General features: G+C 41.6%; 1 protein-coding gene across 1 annotated transcript in view; it reads right to left on the bottom strand.

Moving 5' to 3' along the window:
• Nucleotides 1-15846, bottom strand: part of nek7 (NIMA-related kinase 7) — a 58385-nt gene that overhangs the window by 30467 nt on the left and 12072 nt on the right. The window contains 2 exon segments of the mRNA XM_018695592.2: nucleotides 334-474; nucleotides 7466-7553. Of these exon segments, the coding sequence (XP_018551108.1) occupies nucleotides 334-474; nucleotides 7466-7525 (201 nt within the window). The 5' untranslated portion in view covers nucleotides 7526-7553.

Genomic DNA, 15846 nt, shown 5'->3' with positions numbered 1-15846 from the left:
GACAATAAAGAAACTCTCTCTCTCTTATTTTTCAGGACAGCGATATGTAGTTTGTTTTCTCAATAATATCAGCATGTGGATTCATGACTTTCTACCACAGCAGAATATCCTGTATGCAGGAGCTAAACTGTCTGTAATTGTGGGTGTATGTATTTCTGTCTGTTTACGCTGGCTTTGTGACAGACTGACAACATCTGAGGTAAAAAAAAAACATAAAAATCATAATGACAGATGATAAATGGTCATTAGACACAATATCAGTTCGATATTTCACTTTCACCAAAAACACAGGCTGCACTAGGTATTGAAAGCGACTCATTGACTGTGCCTTACCTGAACTTTCTTCAGGGCCACTGATGTGTTGTCTAGCAGGTACCTCGCCCGGTACACCTCACTGAACTGCCCACGACCAATCTTCTTCTCAATCTGGAAGTTAGCCAGCGAATTATGGCCCATATCTGGCTGCAGTGGTTTCTGAAGGAACGAAAGAAAAAGAAACAACTCTATTAACATTTGTACACACACATGTTCAAACAGCATATGCACACACCTTTGAAACCAAAAAAACAAATAAAAACAAATAATTTACAGACATTTTGTGGTAACCGTGTATTTGCCATTGAAGTGCTACTATCTCCAACATTACTGAAAGAGGAAAGGATGAGGGCTGAAGGATGTGGGTGAAACTGTGGTGAGGCCTTGCTTCTGTAGTTTGTTTTGCTGAGAGGCTGCTCTAGGCTTCTGACGATTTGACTGGCATTAAACCGATGTGTCACGCTGTGAAAGGTCTTGAGGAATGCTGCACACATTTAACTGCAGCACCACATCACCTCACTAAAAGCCCACTTATTTTCTGTTATTTACATAGCTAACCAAAAAACACCTAGAGTTTTGCAACTGCAAACGTTTTTCCTAATCAAGGTGTAAACTTACAAGAAGCAAGTAAACATTTTACCAGATCTAACTTTTTATAGGCAATAGGAAAGCATTATCACACCCTGGCAGTATCTTTTTTGGATGTTAACTCTTATTACTACAGTTAACAATGTAATTTTTTAATCTATATATATATATATATATAAATTGACAATGTTCTCATGTAAATAATTAAACCATATTATTACCTTACATCTGCTAGGCAAGCTAATAATCACCCCTGGCTGCATGGGTGCTACTCTGTGGTAATCGCAGAGCAGTAATTTGATTTTAAGTTCACAGGAATCCAGAGCCCTCTTCCTTCCCTGTTTGCCAGGTCATATCACTAACAGTTTGGCACTGGACCTCAGACTACAAGATTCTTCACCACAGGATTGGAGGTGCAAGCTGACACTTACCATCCATAATAATAATAATAAAAAAAACTCAAAAATAAACCAGAATGAGCCCCTTGGATATGATGTGAGAAAAAAAGCACCGAGCAGGCTGCATGACCTTTCTAGCCTTTTGGTAAACTTGTACAAGGCGTCAGCGGCAGCAAACAGAAGGTGACAGATATCAGAATGCCACATGTCACCAGCGCTTCTGCCAACGTAGCTGTGGGAGCAGCTCAGGGGCAAGCAACTTAGGACAGACGGAAGGAAGAGGAAGAGGGAGAGAAGGTCAAAAAAGAATCTCCTAACCACTAAAACACACAAGAATGAAGTGTCATCACACTTGTTCGCTTCACTTGTGTTTCACAGTTTGACAGAGTTACCATGTGCAGACCGCAGGCTATACAGGATTCCCTCAGCTGTCAACTCAGTAACAAGGAAGACAATGAGATTTTAATTCAGCGAAAAAATTAATAATTAACCTGACCAAGACACAGAAAAAAGAAACACTATAACCAAATACTGAATTGTTTTTTCAACCAACCAAGTGACTGTTTAGTCTGAAAAATGTCTGAAAGTTTTGAAACTGAAAACTGGAGGCCAGGGTGAAATCTCATATTGTTGTCATGTTAAGTCAACATGCCAAAACCTCAAAAATTCTATTTAAAATGATAGAAAACAGAGAAAAGCAGCAGTTTTTTAACAGTTTGAACAGCAAATAGATATTTTTGCATGATGAACACTGATTCATAAACAACTGAAAGCAAACAGGATTGTTCAAATAAAGATAGGGCTGGGGGATGAGGAAGGAACCAATTTGAGTATTTCATTGTTTTTTAAAGTTGACAGCCAAAGAAAGAGGCGTGAGCCAATGAGATGCCCTGTCCAATTAACACTGCGGAGGTGTGTGCATTTTTCAGCATGACACCACCATCATCCCAAGCTGTCTGGGAGTCAGTCTGACAGCAAGCATGACACTCTGCTCCACAACCCATTGTTCAACATTATTGCAGCTCTCAAGAAAAGCTTTAGTGCTTTGGTAATAATGAACAACAACTAGCATATTGTTTCACTAGGGATTTTACAATAAATTAAATTTATCGTATAAAGAGATGCTAACTGCAAACCTACAGTAAGATCTGCAAGGTGTGACGCATGGAAAGTGTGGCCATATTGTGCAATGGTTTTTGTTAATAATGACAAAAGCATGTCATTTGTGCAATGATTCAGGATGGACAGTTTGAGATGTATAGATCATCAGAGAAGGAGAGAGAGTGAGAGAGAATGAGTGAGCGAGAGAGGACAAGAGGGCATTGCTTTCATTCGCTGCGTGGTAGCTTGACAAATGTTAGCATGAGCCTCTAAAGCGCTGTGACAACCGCCTGCTGAGAGCACAGTCTTGCTAATGTGTCCTGGCATGCCAGCCCCGTAATCACACATTTACATATGCAATGACCTACATTTGCATGTCAGATCGCACACTGTCCGGCATGATTAACAGTGGGCACCTCCCCGTGTGGAGTCGCCCTGGGTGGCAGCAGAGGCCATGCGAGGGCGGAAGAGAGGGCTGGAGGGAGGGCGGCTTTTTTGGCAGCCAAGGGGCCGGGCTGCCAGGCAGGATTATGTCAGCCAGCGGCCCCGGCATTAGACACTTCATTAGAGCTAATCTGTTTAGCAGTGGGCAGTGTATGTAAACTTCACAGGCCATTTGCGGCACCTCTTCGCCCCCTGGCCTGGCCTTCAAAGGGCAGCCAGGCCACAGCTGACTGACAGGCCGTCTCATCTGCCGCACACGGGTGTCACACAATCAGGAGCTCCCAGCTGAAACACAAGGCCCTGACACACACTATACACGCACGTACGCACGCATGCATGCAAGCACACGCATGCATGCGAGCACACGCACACACACACACACACACACACACACACACACACACACACACACACACACACACACACACACACACACGGGAAGTCACAGAGGAATGACCCTGAATGATGCAGGGTCAGTGTCTGAACAAAACTGGGAGGATTGTACAGACTACTGCTTGTAAGAATCTAAAGAATCTTCATGTGTATGTTAAATAAGAGGGTCAGGCTAAAGACGAAGAGTTGACAAGTGGACCTTTCAGATGAACAGGTCTTACGCATCATGTTTATCTCAATGAGTAAAGTATGGCACAAACGCTGTCAAGGCTACATGATTGATTTTTTCACTAGAATATCCATGATTGCAAAAAAGAAGAAGAAAAATAACTAATAAGTCTTGTTAGGTAAAAGCCACCCAGTCAAGGTAGTAAAAACAATTCTTCAAGCTAAATATTTACTAATTAATCACTTCATTTTACATTTATCCATTACAAATTTCCCATATCAATGCTTAGGCAAAAATAACAAAAGGAACTGAAATCCACTGACGATGGCAAATATTAAATCATTTAAAAATTCTTAGATGACTGTAACAATATGGGGTCACATGCCTGATGTCAGAAATGATCACTTACTCTAGGCCTACACTATAAATAAAGACAGAGACAAAGAAACAATTAGTGTTAGGGCTACTGATTATCAGTCTATTTCTAAATTATGATCTTCATCAGGCTTTCTGCATCTTTTTCTTGACTTAAATTTCTGTGCTGTGCCATGTGGTGTGCTTCCTCTTTTCACTCACATCATTCTGGTTGGTGATGGAGACAAGCTGCAGGGAATGGAGATTAAGTGGCAGCCATGCAAGGCATTATGGGTAACGTCTGTGAGGGACAGCATGTCTTGGGTATAAAGGTGACACACAACCGCCATGGGCAACTCACTAGCAGGGGGATTGAAAGAGAGAGAGAGAGAGAGAGAGAGAGAGAGAGAGAGAGAGAGAGAGAGAGAGAGAGAGATAGAGAGAGAGATAGAGAGAGAGAGAGAGAGAGGGAGAGAGAGACAGCAAGAGCAGACAGACAGCTCATCGGAGAAAGTGTGATACGGGCTGCCCGATAATGACACCATTGCCAAGCACAACTGACAAGACACATGGAGAGTGGAAGAGGGAATGCAGGAGACAGGGAGAGGGAAAGAGGGTGAGAGGGGGGGAAGACAAGCAGCAGAGGGGAGAGGGTGTGATGTGACAGCCCAGCAGTGCCAACGGCTGCCACAGAAAGGCCAGCGGCGGCAGAGAGGTGCTGTCTCCCATGGAGAGAAGACAGAGAGGGATGCAGAGGCAGAGGGAGAGAAACGCAGGGTACGTCCACACTAAGCTGGCTAAATTTGAAAACACATCTTTCCATGTTGGCACACTGTCCACACTGAATCACCACCTGAAAACTGAGTTTTTTAAAAAAAACGTCTCCAAAGATAGATAGATAGTAGATATCCAACAGTAGATCTTGAATTACCACCTCACAGCTGCACGCATCCACTAACACAGCAGGAAATAAGGTCACAATTTCCCCCATTGAACAACGGTCAGAAAGGTGTTTCTGTAGTCACAAAAGTTGACCTTTGACCTTCTGAATAGAGGACGTCATACTTAAAGTACACGTTTGTGCCAGATGTATTGACATTCCCTCCAGGTGATATGTTACGTTGTATATGTAATGATATGTAATGACCTATGACCACAAAAGTCTTGTCAGTTCATACCTATCGGTATCATTACCAGTACTGAAAATTTTTGAACGATACCCAGCCCCACCCATTCCCAAGATATCGCGTTGACAAGAATGGGATGGGTGGACAACCCGAAAACACAATGCCTCTGGCCAGCTGTTGTCATTAGGCTGTGTTTATGTAAATATTATCGGATGAGTTTGAGATCATGAAGTAGTGATCAATATAGAGTGCAGTACCCTAAAAACTGCTATTCATCTCGTTAACGGTTAGCATTTATGACCCATGATGAACACTATTTTCTGCTCATTGAGTTGTTTTTAGTTGTTAACTAAAAGCTGAGATCCTGCAAAATAACTGGGCTGTGTCTTTCCCACTGCTAACCAGATGCTGGCTGTGATGCACAGTTTTGTTGATTGCTGACCCAAACAAAGAAGAGATTTTGTGTTTTTTGTTTTCTTATTGTTAATGTTTTTTTTTAATGGACAGGCATCACCACAAAGACAACCTCAGAACTATAATGTGGACAGAAATTGTTTTCATATGTAAACAGTGTTTGCAAAATTTGTAGGACTACTGTGGATGTAGTCTCCAAGAGAAACAGGGAGGGGTACAAGGAGAGACAGAAACAGCAACTGGCAAGCAGGGGGGCTCACTCCCACCCTCACCAGTCACCAGCCCCCTTGAGCACGGCACCATGCAATATTCATCCTCAGCCACTCAGCCAGTGAGCCAGCCAGGCAGTCAAACCGGCAGGATTCACCCCAAAGGTGCTTCTCGTTCTTCTCCTCTCAGTCTGCTCCACAGCCGCACCGCCTTGTCTCATCGCTTACAGACAGATCCGTGTCTGTCAAACTCTGCAGTGACGATCAAAATCTGATCTGAGGGGGCCTCCTCGCCAACCCTCCCACTCACTCAAAGAGCAAATGCGCCATTAAAAATGCACATCTTACCAGCTCATCTCGTTTACCTAATGCATATGCATCATACCTCCGGGACCAAGAGAAATGATATTGCAAGCGATACAGAATATCCTTCATCACATATACAATTCAGATTTCTTCAGGAGGAGGCTGGTGGGTTTTTTCCCCTGTGCTGCCAAGCAGACTGAACCTTGGGAAAGTGTGAAACAGATAGAGGACTTGTTGAAAGACACCCATCTGGATGCTGGCTAGACAGCCTCTACATATACTAACTGACTCTCTCTCTCCATCTCCCACTAAATGTGAAATCAGTTCAGACGTGCTCTGTGAGAGTGAAAAAACATGACGCCACACAGAAAGTTCACTGTGCTTTCAATAACCTAAGCACAAAAACTAGGCCTGATGTAAACTGCTAGAAATAGATTGAAAAACACAGAGAAAGGAATCATTAAGCCTGAACAATAACACATAATCAACCTGTTGGGAGATCAGCAGAGAATCTCGTGTCTGTGTCTGTATGCGTTGGGGGGGGGGGGGGTGTTGCCTAAGTCAAATTAATCATTAGAGCTTTTATCTGACTTTCTTCTTTGTGCAACCCAATTATCCTTAATTTTGCAATTACAAATCTTAGAGTAAATTAACCCCCTTGGCAATTGCAGTGTTAATGTTGCAGTGCCCTTGCATACGCAAGAAAAACAACAACTGAGACTACAGGCCTATTTTTAGTGTTGTTTCTTTCTCAAAAAAAATTTACTCTGGGGCATATGGATGATCCTCTTTGTTTAAAGTCTATTCAATAGTTATGGAGGCAAAAACATCCTTCTGGAAAGAAATCAATGGGCCTGATGTTGGAGGGCGGTATTAAAATCCAACAATGACCAGATCTGCGCGGAGCAAACCTGAGTTGTATTGAACCAAGAGAGGCATAGAGGGAGGCCAGGCTCTGCCAGCCTCCAGAGCTCTGATCAATACAAACAACTCAACATTCATCCACTGCTGTCTGTCTCTCACACACGCACAGGCTACAGTGGTCTGAGGAATGTTTGGACTGAAAGGCACATCTTGATTGACGCAGGGAAAAAGGGCAACACAGAATATTTACAGTGGATGAAGGGATATATCATCATAAATTATTTAATACTTCCCTTTGTCAATTAATCTACAGGGATATGTAAAGCCACAATCATTGTTTAACAAAATCACATGTAAATAGAAACCATTGGGTCTCTTTCTAAACTATTCTAAGGTCTTGACCTTACTAAAGTACCTCAAGATAATGTATGTTATAATTTGGCACCATATAAATACAACCGGATTGAATTGAAAATAAAGTATGGCAGGCTAAAAGCTGTCATAACTGCAATAAAACATTTACTTAAATAGAAACCCTTAGCAACAGAGATACATCATATGGATAAAATGTTTTATCATAGTATTCTATAATTTTATATATTAAATATAATCTTAAACATATGAACAATCAAGATACTTCATTACATCGATGTAACAATCCTGTGAATATAGCAGAGATATAGCAGAGATTTACCTCAGCTATCAGAGGTATGAATCTCACTTTATATGTTGTTAGTTTGCAGTTTGGCCTGTGTTCAAGTGTGTGTGTCTGTGTGAGGTTACCTGGGGTTGGAACACAGGCACGGCTGCTTGCTGTCCTTGTGGCTGCGTGTCCATATCCATGGTGTTAGGAGCTTGATCCTTTACACCTCTGAGAAACAAATACACAAAACAGAACTTCTGGTTAGCCAACTCAACATTGACCATTAGACGAAACGTTCAGTAGTTATTTCCTAAAGAAAAAATACCACTAAATTCTAGAATAACAATTCTCAACAGAAAGTAATGACCTCAATCAAACTGAACAAATGTTCGTTGTTGTACAGCACCAAACTATTCAGTGCTAGTTGCTGCCACAGTGTCCAATTTCAGCTGAACTGGAACCCACGTCATGCCTGTGGACTTGACACTCTTTGTCTGGGTCCCTCTCAAGTTGCAGCATGGCACAGCTACAGCAGGCAGAGATATTAATCTGAACAAAGCCGAGATAAGGCCACTCTGTATTTCCTTGGCATTCCTCCAAGGAACCTTTCCTGGGAATTACTGGTTTTACCGGCATTTAAGCAGTTCCACTTCATTTTCCTTTAACTGAGAAAATATAGGCCACACAGAGGTGAGTGTGTTGGGTATGAGTGTATGCCATGGTGCTGTATAATTGCATGTTCTGGCATGTAGCCTAGAAGCAAGCTAATTGCATAAGATACACCAGCAGTTGCTTGGCTTATCACCACACTTAAAACAGACAGTGCCATAATATGAAATGTTACCTGAATGAATAATTTACACAAATGTTTGAAAAAAGTATGATGCAAAATTTATTTTCACACATGAAATTAGCTTATGATTCTAGAGTCTCCTCTCAACTTGTGTATGTGGGAAGAACTCAGATTCTGACAGATGCTCAAGGATCATTTCCAGTGTACATTGTAATTCACATAATATGGTTACATAGTCTAACAATTAACACCAATTTATCCATAATTTACACAGGATACAGTGCATGCGTAACAGCAACTGTGTGTCATCCACAAGCAAACACTTATGGGGGTTGAGGTGTTTGCATGTATTCAGCATTCAAAATTAAGGTAAGGAAATATGTTTGCTGTGATGTTTGAGTGTGTGTGAGTGTGTATGTCTATGTGCATGCAGGCATACACATGCATCTGCACACACACTGGGCTCCTGTGGAGAAAATGGAAATAGCTAACGCTGTGAAGCAATAACAAGCAGAAGCTATCGACAGAGGCAGAGAAAAAAAGCCCGGACCTTGCTTATTCAATAGTGTGTGTGTGTGTGTGTGTGTGTGTGTGTGTGTGTGTGTGTGTGTGTGTGTGTGTGTGTGACCAAGGACTACTTCCATATATGGCTGGTCTACCAATTCAGATTCTAGTGAAGGGATTTATGATTCTGCCGCTATCTGTTGCCTATTTGCCATGTCTTATTTACATGAATACTGTACATTCATGTAAACACGAATGGACATAAACACATTAGTTCCACACAAGTTCCACACACAGGGAAAGGGATGTAACACACTTCACAATGGGAAATTTGCATGTTTTTCCACTAGAGTGAAGGATGTCTGTCTGCGGATCCATTTGTGTATTAGTAACTGTCTCTCCCCTCTGTCGCTTCAAACCTCCCTAGCCAATTAAAAATCCCCTGGTACAATGGAGAGGAGAATTTCACCGAGGAGCCATCTCTCTGCTGATGTCATCAGTCCCATTCACTAAAGGTTAATAATGCTAATTAGACACCCAGAATAAATAAATATACAAATGCATGGCACTGTAAGTGCACGTTTGGGTGTGTGTTGCAGGGGCTTTAATATGCGTATGTAAGAAGATGTGTATGTGCACAGGCAAGTATTGTGCCAATACTGTGGTTGTTTATTTTAGACTAGTTCAGCTTTTCTTTCCGGAGGTTCACTGGCCTTCATGTGAGCTTTGAAGATCATGAAAATAAGTGTTTGCACAGCACTATTTCTCCTGGGATTGCATTGACTATATTGGGAATATTATTTCCTGAAATTTACATTAAAAGCTTGTTTCAAACAAGTTTAAATCAATTCAGATGTAAAAAGGGTTTACAAAGAATAAGGATTTAAAAGCAACCACCGCTGGAGGCAAAAGAGGGAAACCAGAAAAACATTGTTAAATGTCCGATGCAGAATCCTTCGCTTCCCATTTTTGACTTAATAAACCCACTAAAGAAAAATTATTTTTGAAAGACAACTACTGCCATGACTTTCATAACGGCCTAACACTGGTAAGGCTGTCTAAATTAATCACTGACACCATACTGTTGATTAATTTTTGACTGTAGAACATTTCTTGACTCTAGAAATGTACCATTAAATGTGCAGGTCAGAGTTTGCAGACAGAAAAACAAGTGGCAAGACTGAAATGAATCACATTCCTCATAATCACACTGCATGTTGTTTCCATGCCAACAATAAACAAGGAGACTAATGGGTTGAAAAAGTAATTCTCTACACACAAAATAAAGGATTTCAGTATTCTGCTTTATTCGCAAACTCACTCTAACATAATCACATTAATGTGGATAAGTTAATAAAAGTAATGCCTGTCAAACATTTATCTTAGCGCATTTCTTTATATGCTAAATGAGTGGTTAGCACCTTAATGCATTAAGGATGAAAAGAAGTGTCAAGAAAATCAGTTTTCTTCATTAATATGCAAATCTATGCAAGGCGTTTTACAACTTCATTAAATTATGCTACTGGTAGAAACTTGTGATCTCCCATATTCTGTGTTGTTCTTGAACTTACTATGAATACCAAAAACAGAGAGCACCATTATGATATACTGACCCACATACTGTGTGCGATGCTGAGGGGATCATTTTAAACAGAAACAGGGCAAAATCTTAAAACATAATGATTGTGTGAATTATTATTATAATGCCAGTGATGACAATCAAATATTTATCACTGGATAAAGACTAATAAAAGAATGACATTATAAAGTTTTTTTCCCCCTTCAGTTAGCACTTGCATAAATATGCACCTTTAATATTTGTACATTTCTTTTACTTGGGTCAGGCCCTAATAAGGCAATCTGCAAGCATCCTGGATGGGAAACTTAATACCAGGTGAAAATAAGGCTTATTAGACAGAGGCTGACTGGATGGCTGGCTAACTGGGTGTTCTGGTATTTTGATTTTGGTGTCAGAGGGGACTTACAAGTCATCCACCCAGTCAGCCTTCCTGCCTCTTGTCGCGATTCTTTGCACTTCAGCCTTGTGTTTTGTTAGATTGGGGCTGGCACCCTTTACTCCTCTCCCTAGCCCTCTATTGTTTCTGACTTGTCTACGTGTCAAAATAACCAGGAGGCATCTGAGGTCCCTGACGTTCTTTCGCCTCCCACATCCCACATTAACGAGATCAATTAAGACTGCCATGTTAGATTAACACAAGCCCAGGAACAGCACAATTAACGAAGCTAACTCAATCAAGGGGCGTAAACAAGGCAAGCTCACACTCTTAGGGCTCCTATTCACACGCAGTTCAAGTAACATGCAACCAAAACCAAAGCCTCGTACTAGTGATTTGACCGATCCAACAAGCGCACAGACTAAAACTTTCTTCATATTAACCCTAAATCTCCCTGAATCACACTCTCCCTTAATCCCACCCCCACCGTTTCTCCATTCCACACAAGGTCCTGTTGTCATCACAGGAGGGAATTTCTGACTTCCAAAACATGTGGTTGGCACAAACAGCAGTGGAAACTCAAGGTACCAGTCTGCCTGTATTTCTGTCATGTGAACGAGAAATGGTGGCTGGCTGACTGGCTAGGATTTTGGCAGTAGCGGCTAAAAGCTAAATCCTCTAACTATTCATAGATGCACATCAGAGACTAGTATGGAGCTTTGGTCTGAGACAACTGCAATATACACAGGATATAAACAGGATCAACCCATGTTTGCTGTACAGCAGAGATTCAATACAAGTGAATCTAGAAATGAGGACACAGAATACGCAAGTGGTGTGCAACTTAAATCGTAATGTACATATATAATAGTTTTACATTTTACCATTTAGACATGTTTAGTGCTTTGGTGCCATCTCACATCTGTGAAGTGGCACTCATACTGACTGTCACACTTTTATATTGTTAAACTTTGAAAAGAAAAAATGCTCAACAAATTATCCACAGCCATTCTTCAATTACACTTAGGCTGGCAGGTGTGAATATATAATTTTTTGCACACAGAAATACTCGAAAGTATACAGCTTATTGTTAAGTGAGCTAGCAAGGACCTAATTTATCTTTCAGACAAACTGATGGTTGTTTTTCTGTTGAGGAAAGTGAAAGAAAAAAACCTCTCCTATCCAGACCACCAACCACTCAGTGTAAACAAACAATGTTTTATCACTGTGTTCCATCTAATGTGAGACTCCAGCCCGACATTCTCACAGCAGGCCCAATCACACGTAGGTAATTATATGATAGACGAGGGAAGGGAGAAACAGAGTGAGGCAGAACAGGAGGAGGAAAGGAAAAGATACTAACAAGACTATTCAGCAATTTTCAGTGAGCAGCCTTCTTTCTTCTCACACTTCCAGCACACACCACGTTTGTTGTTTTATTTTCTTTTTTTCTTACTTGAGACATACAATTCCTATCATACTTATCTCAAATCAGTGTTTTTTCATTTTCCTGTGACACATGTTCAACTAACCAACGGTAAACTCTATGTCTTCTACTCAACAAGAAACAGGACTGTGTGGAGAGTCAGTTCAAGCTGCAGTTCCCCTGACACCCATCAAATGGTCACTTGGGCGATTAGTATTAGTGTTGCCCGTTCATAAAGTTGAGGGACTAAACTGATGGCATCATCCAGGTTATTTTTACAAACTTTGAAGCACTCCCCCCAGAACCATGGAAGACGTTATACAACTGTTTTCACAGGTTGAGCAGTGCCCTTTTAAGTATCTTTATTTTTCTCATGATCGCCAGATTAATTCATTTTAAAAACAAAGTTAAATCTCTTATAATCAAATCTGTTTTGAAGTATTCTTTCTTAAGTAACAGAGGAACTGTCTCTGCTGTTGCAGTCAGGCTATGATGACCAGCATATCTACAGAGTTTTGCTTCTGTACAACCAGTTGTGCCAACCATACCATTGGTCCAAACATTTAGTTTGTTTTTTAAAAAGATATCAGTGGAGCTCTCTGGTAGTTGACTAGTTACACAGCATGCCACATAACTGCAACGTCCACGGTTCAATTCTGGCCAGGGACCTTTCTTGCGTATCATGCCCCTTCTCTCTCCCCCATGTTTCCTGTGTGACTCTTCACCTGTAATTTGCGTTAATAATTCACTAGGTAAAGTACCTAAGTGTGTTCAACCTGTAAATCCAATATTTGATTTTTTTATAGTTTCTTTATAAACTTATTATGCCACAGATTTGTTGAACCTATCATTTAATCACATCACTATGCCAATGAACTTTTTCTCAGCCTCAAAACTGCACTTTAGAAAAGTATGCAAAAGTTGCCTTTTTGCAAACACAGTGGACAACAAGTCATCCAACTTTGATATGAAAGAGCATATCTTCAGTCAACTGGGGCGAAACTGAGTGGGAGAAGGCAAGAGTGAGTAGGGCACAGCAGGGATGAGACAGGACAGAGAGACAGATGCAGAACTGAGAGAAATGCCAGGAGAGAGAAAAAAGAAGCTTGTTAGCCCTGATGTGCTCCTGGTCATGTGAGAGACGGTATGGAGCTGTGCAACACAGAAGTTGGCACTGGCTTTAGCTCCTCTTTAATCCCCATTTCCTCCCTTCTGCATTATTCATTTAAAACAGGAGAAGAGGAAAAACAAAGAGTGGGAGCCGATTATAAAAAAGGTGGATCAAGGCAAAGTGGGAGGGAGAGGGGGGTGAATGGGGAAGCGAAGGGGAAGGGTCCTAGAATTAAGCGGTCCCAAAGAGAAGAGTGCTAAATCAGCTCCCGATCGAGGACAATAAATATGAGCACACACTGATGAGCTTGGGTCTAAGGAGGAAAGAAAAGAGAAAAGGGCAAGAAAGGGGGTGAAGAGTGGGGTTTGGGGGTGTAGTTAAAAAGGGAGAGAGGAAAAATATAATGTGACACTATCCGGCCTGGGTGTAGGATGTGAGGGAATCAAAGGCACCTTTGAGAAGCCAGAAGATGACAGTGAAAGTGCTAGAAGAGTGGTGTCCATGATTACAAGAAGTGGAGAAATCTTTGAGTCTGTGCTCATGAAAGCCCACCCCAGGCCTCATGTGAAACCCCTGCTTGACTAACACTGATGATACAGAAACAGAAAGAGAGCAAGAGAGAGGAAGAGAGCCACTAATGATGGAGGGGTCTGGATACTACAGAAGCAGCGCACTCTCCAATTCATTTTAATCACTATTCAAAATCATTAGCCCAAACGTGCGAGCACTCGTGTTCGTTGGACCAAGAGCCGAGCGAGAGGCAGAGAGTGGGAGAGGACCAATTACACCTCAGCATGTGAGCCAGTCTTTGAGGACTTTGAGTGAGACGGTCCAAGACTTGATGGAATAGAAAATGAAGAGAGGAAACTTTATTGTCTCTCAATCTAAAAGAAAAAAAACACAACATCAAGATAAAGGAGAGAGCTTTGAAAATAGGCTTTGCAAAGCCAGCCAAAAACACTACAGAGTCAAACCATTTAGACTTTTCAGTTTCCCCCAAATCTGGCCTACAAAAGCATAAAGTTAATCAGGGAGCAACTCACCATGGGAATATTACAGAATCTCAAACAGTCAGACAGAGGACCCAAACAACAACAGTGACATCAAACAGGATTCATTATTCAACAGGCAGAACATGGCTGGTTTAATGACCAGGTCCCTTCAAAGCATGTGCACGTCTAGTTTCTGAGTGTGTTGGAAGTGTAATGTAGGAATCAATGTATCTGATCAAACTAAATGTGGCTTTTCAGGCTCTTCCAACTACAGCCTGACTAAAACTGGATTTTTTAGGCCAATACAAATGTCACTATTCTACAAGATATAATAATGATTATGCTACTGTTGTATCTTATATTGTAAACACAAAAAATAAGGCACATATTTTTGATATGGATCCCTTGAATTTGGTTGCTGAAGAATTGTGATCATTGGTAGACAGACAGTGTTATAGTGTACCCATAACTAGCTAAAACCAGTTAACATATCAGCCCAGCCTGCTTATCAGTCTAGTTCTATTTCCAACACAGAGTTAGTGTATGTGCATAGATGCGTTTGTTGGATGAGAGTCTGCAAAACAAGAAACATGAAAAACAAAAGAAATGCAATTCAATCTGTGATGTTTCTTCTCTGTACATGTAAATGTATCTGTTTGTGTGATAACTTCACCCCTTCCCTAATGAAGGGCACACAGTGAAATGATATAAAAAAGAGAATTAAGACAAAAGAAAACCACCGAGGTCCACTGGGACACTACAAGGCCAGTGATCCATAATTCTGCTTGCTAACTATTTATAGCCCTCCTTTACATTTTTCACTTTCAGATTTTTATAGGCTAATGATTATTTCACTCCAGAAGTAAATAGCACAGCACAAATAGCCTGGTCTTCATGTGAGGCCTAAATTGATTTATTCCCCAACAATCCAAATAAACTAGCGCAGTGCTCTGCTCCGGTGTGTGTACATTTCACCTACTACAGCCTCTATAAAAAACACATGTGCACTATCACCTGACCTTCCATGAGCCAGTAATCCCATTAACAACACTGTGCTCTCCTCTGTCTTCATCTGTGTGCACCCGCCTACCCGTGCACACCTGCACATTTGTATTCCCTTCTATCTCAGTTTTCGTTCTGCATTCTCAGCCACTATGTATAGTAAAGGCGTCCACCGCAGAGAAAAGAACTCAAGCACATGCAGGTGTCAGCCGCTCCCCTCCCCTCTCTCACTCTTGTCCTCCCCAGCTCCTCTCCGCCGTGCTTCTCTGTGCTCGGTTGCTCCTGTGTGTTGTTGACACGAGCTGGCACGTGGCTAAAAGCCCAGGCCACCTCTCTGCTCTATTGTACTGCCCACTCCACGGCGGCACTGACGACTCTCTTGTGGCGAGGGGCCCTTTGTTGCCAGCCTGTCACTTCAGCAGGTGCCTTACAGCAAAAGGCAGGAGCCAGCCAGCCAGCCAGCCCACACCGCTTCGTTAGTGCAGAGCACCGTTTGATGTGCTCATTTCATCAGCCGGAGACGGCAGCCAAGGAGGATGCTAATAATCACTTGAAAAACAAAAACATTCCACTCAGGCTTGTAAAAGATAAACTCCAATTTCAATGATAAAAGACGAGTGACAGACAGCCATGGTAACAGCCGAAAAAAGACCGCCAGCCACACTACCCCTCTCCCTTTTTTCCTTATCACCCCTCTTTTCCTAGGTGAAACCAATTCATACTGTCAATCACTGAGAA

Source organism: Lates calcarifer, linkage group LG17, assembly GCF_001640805.2.
Source record: "Lates calcarifer isolate ASB-BC8 linkage group LG17, TLL_Latcal_v3, whole genome shotgun sequence".
Taxonomy (NCBI): domain Eukaryota; kingdom Metazoa; phylum Chordata; class Actinopteri; family Centropomidae; genus Lates; species Lates calcarifer.
Note: the sequence above shows the minus strand (reverse complement) of the source record. Positions and strands in the feature narration are given on the sequence as shown.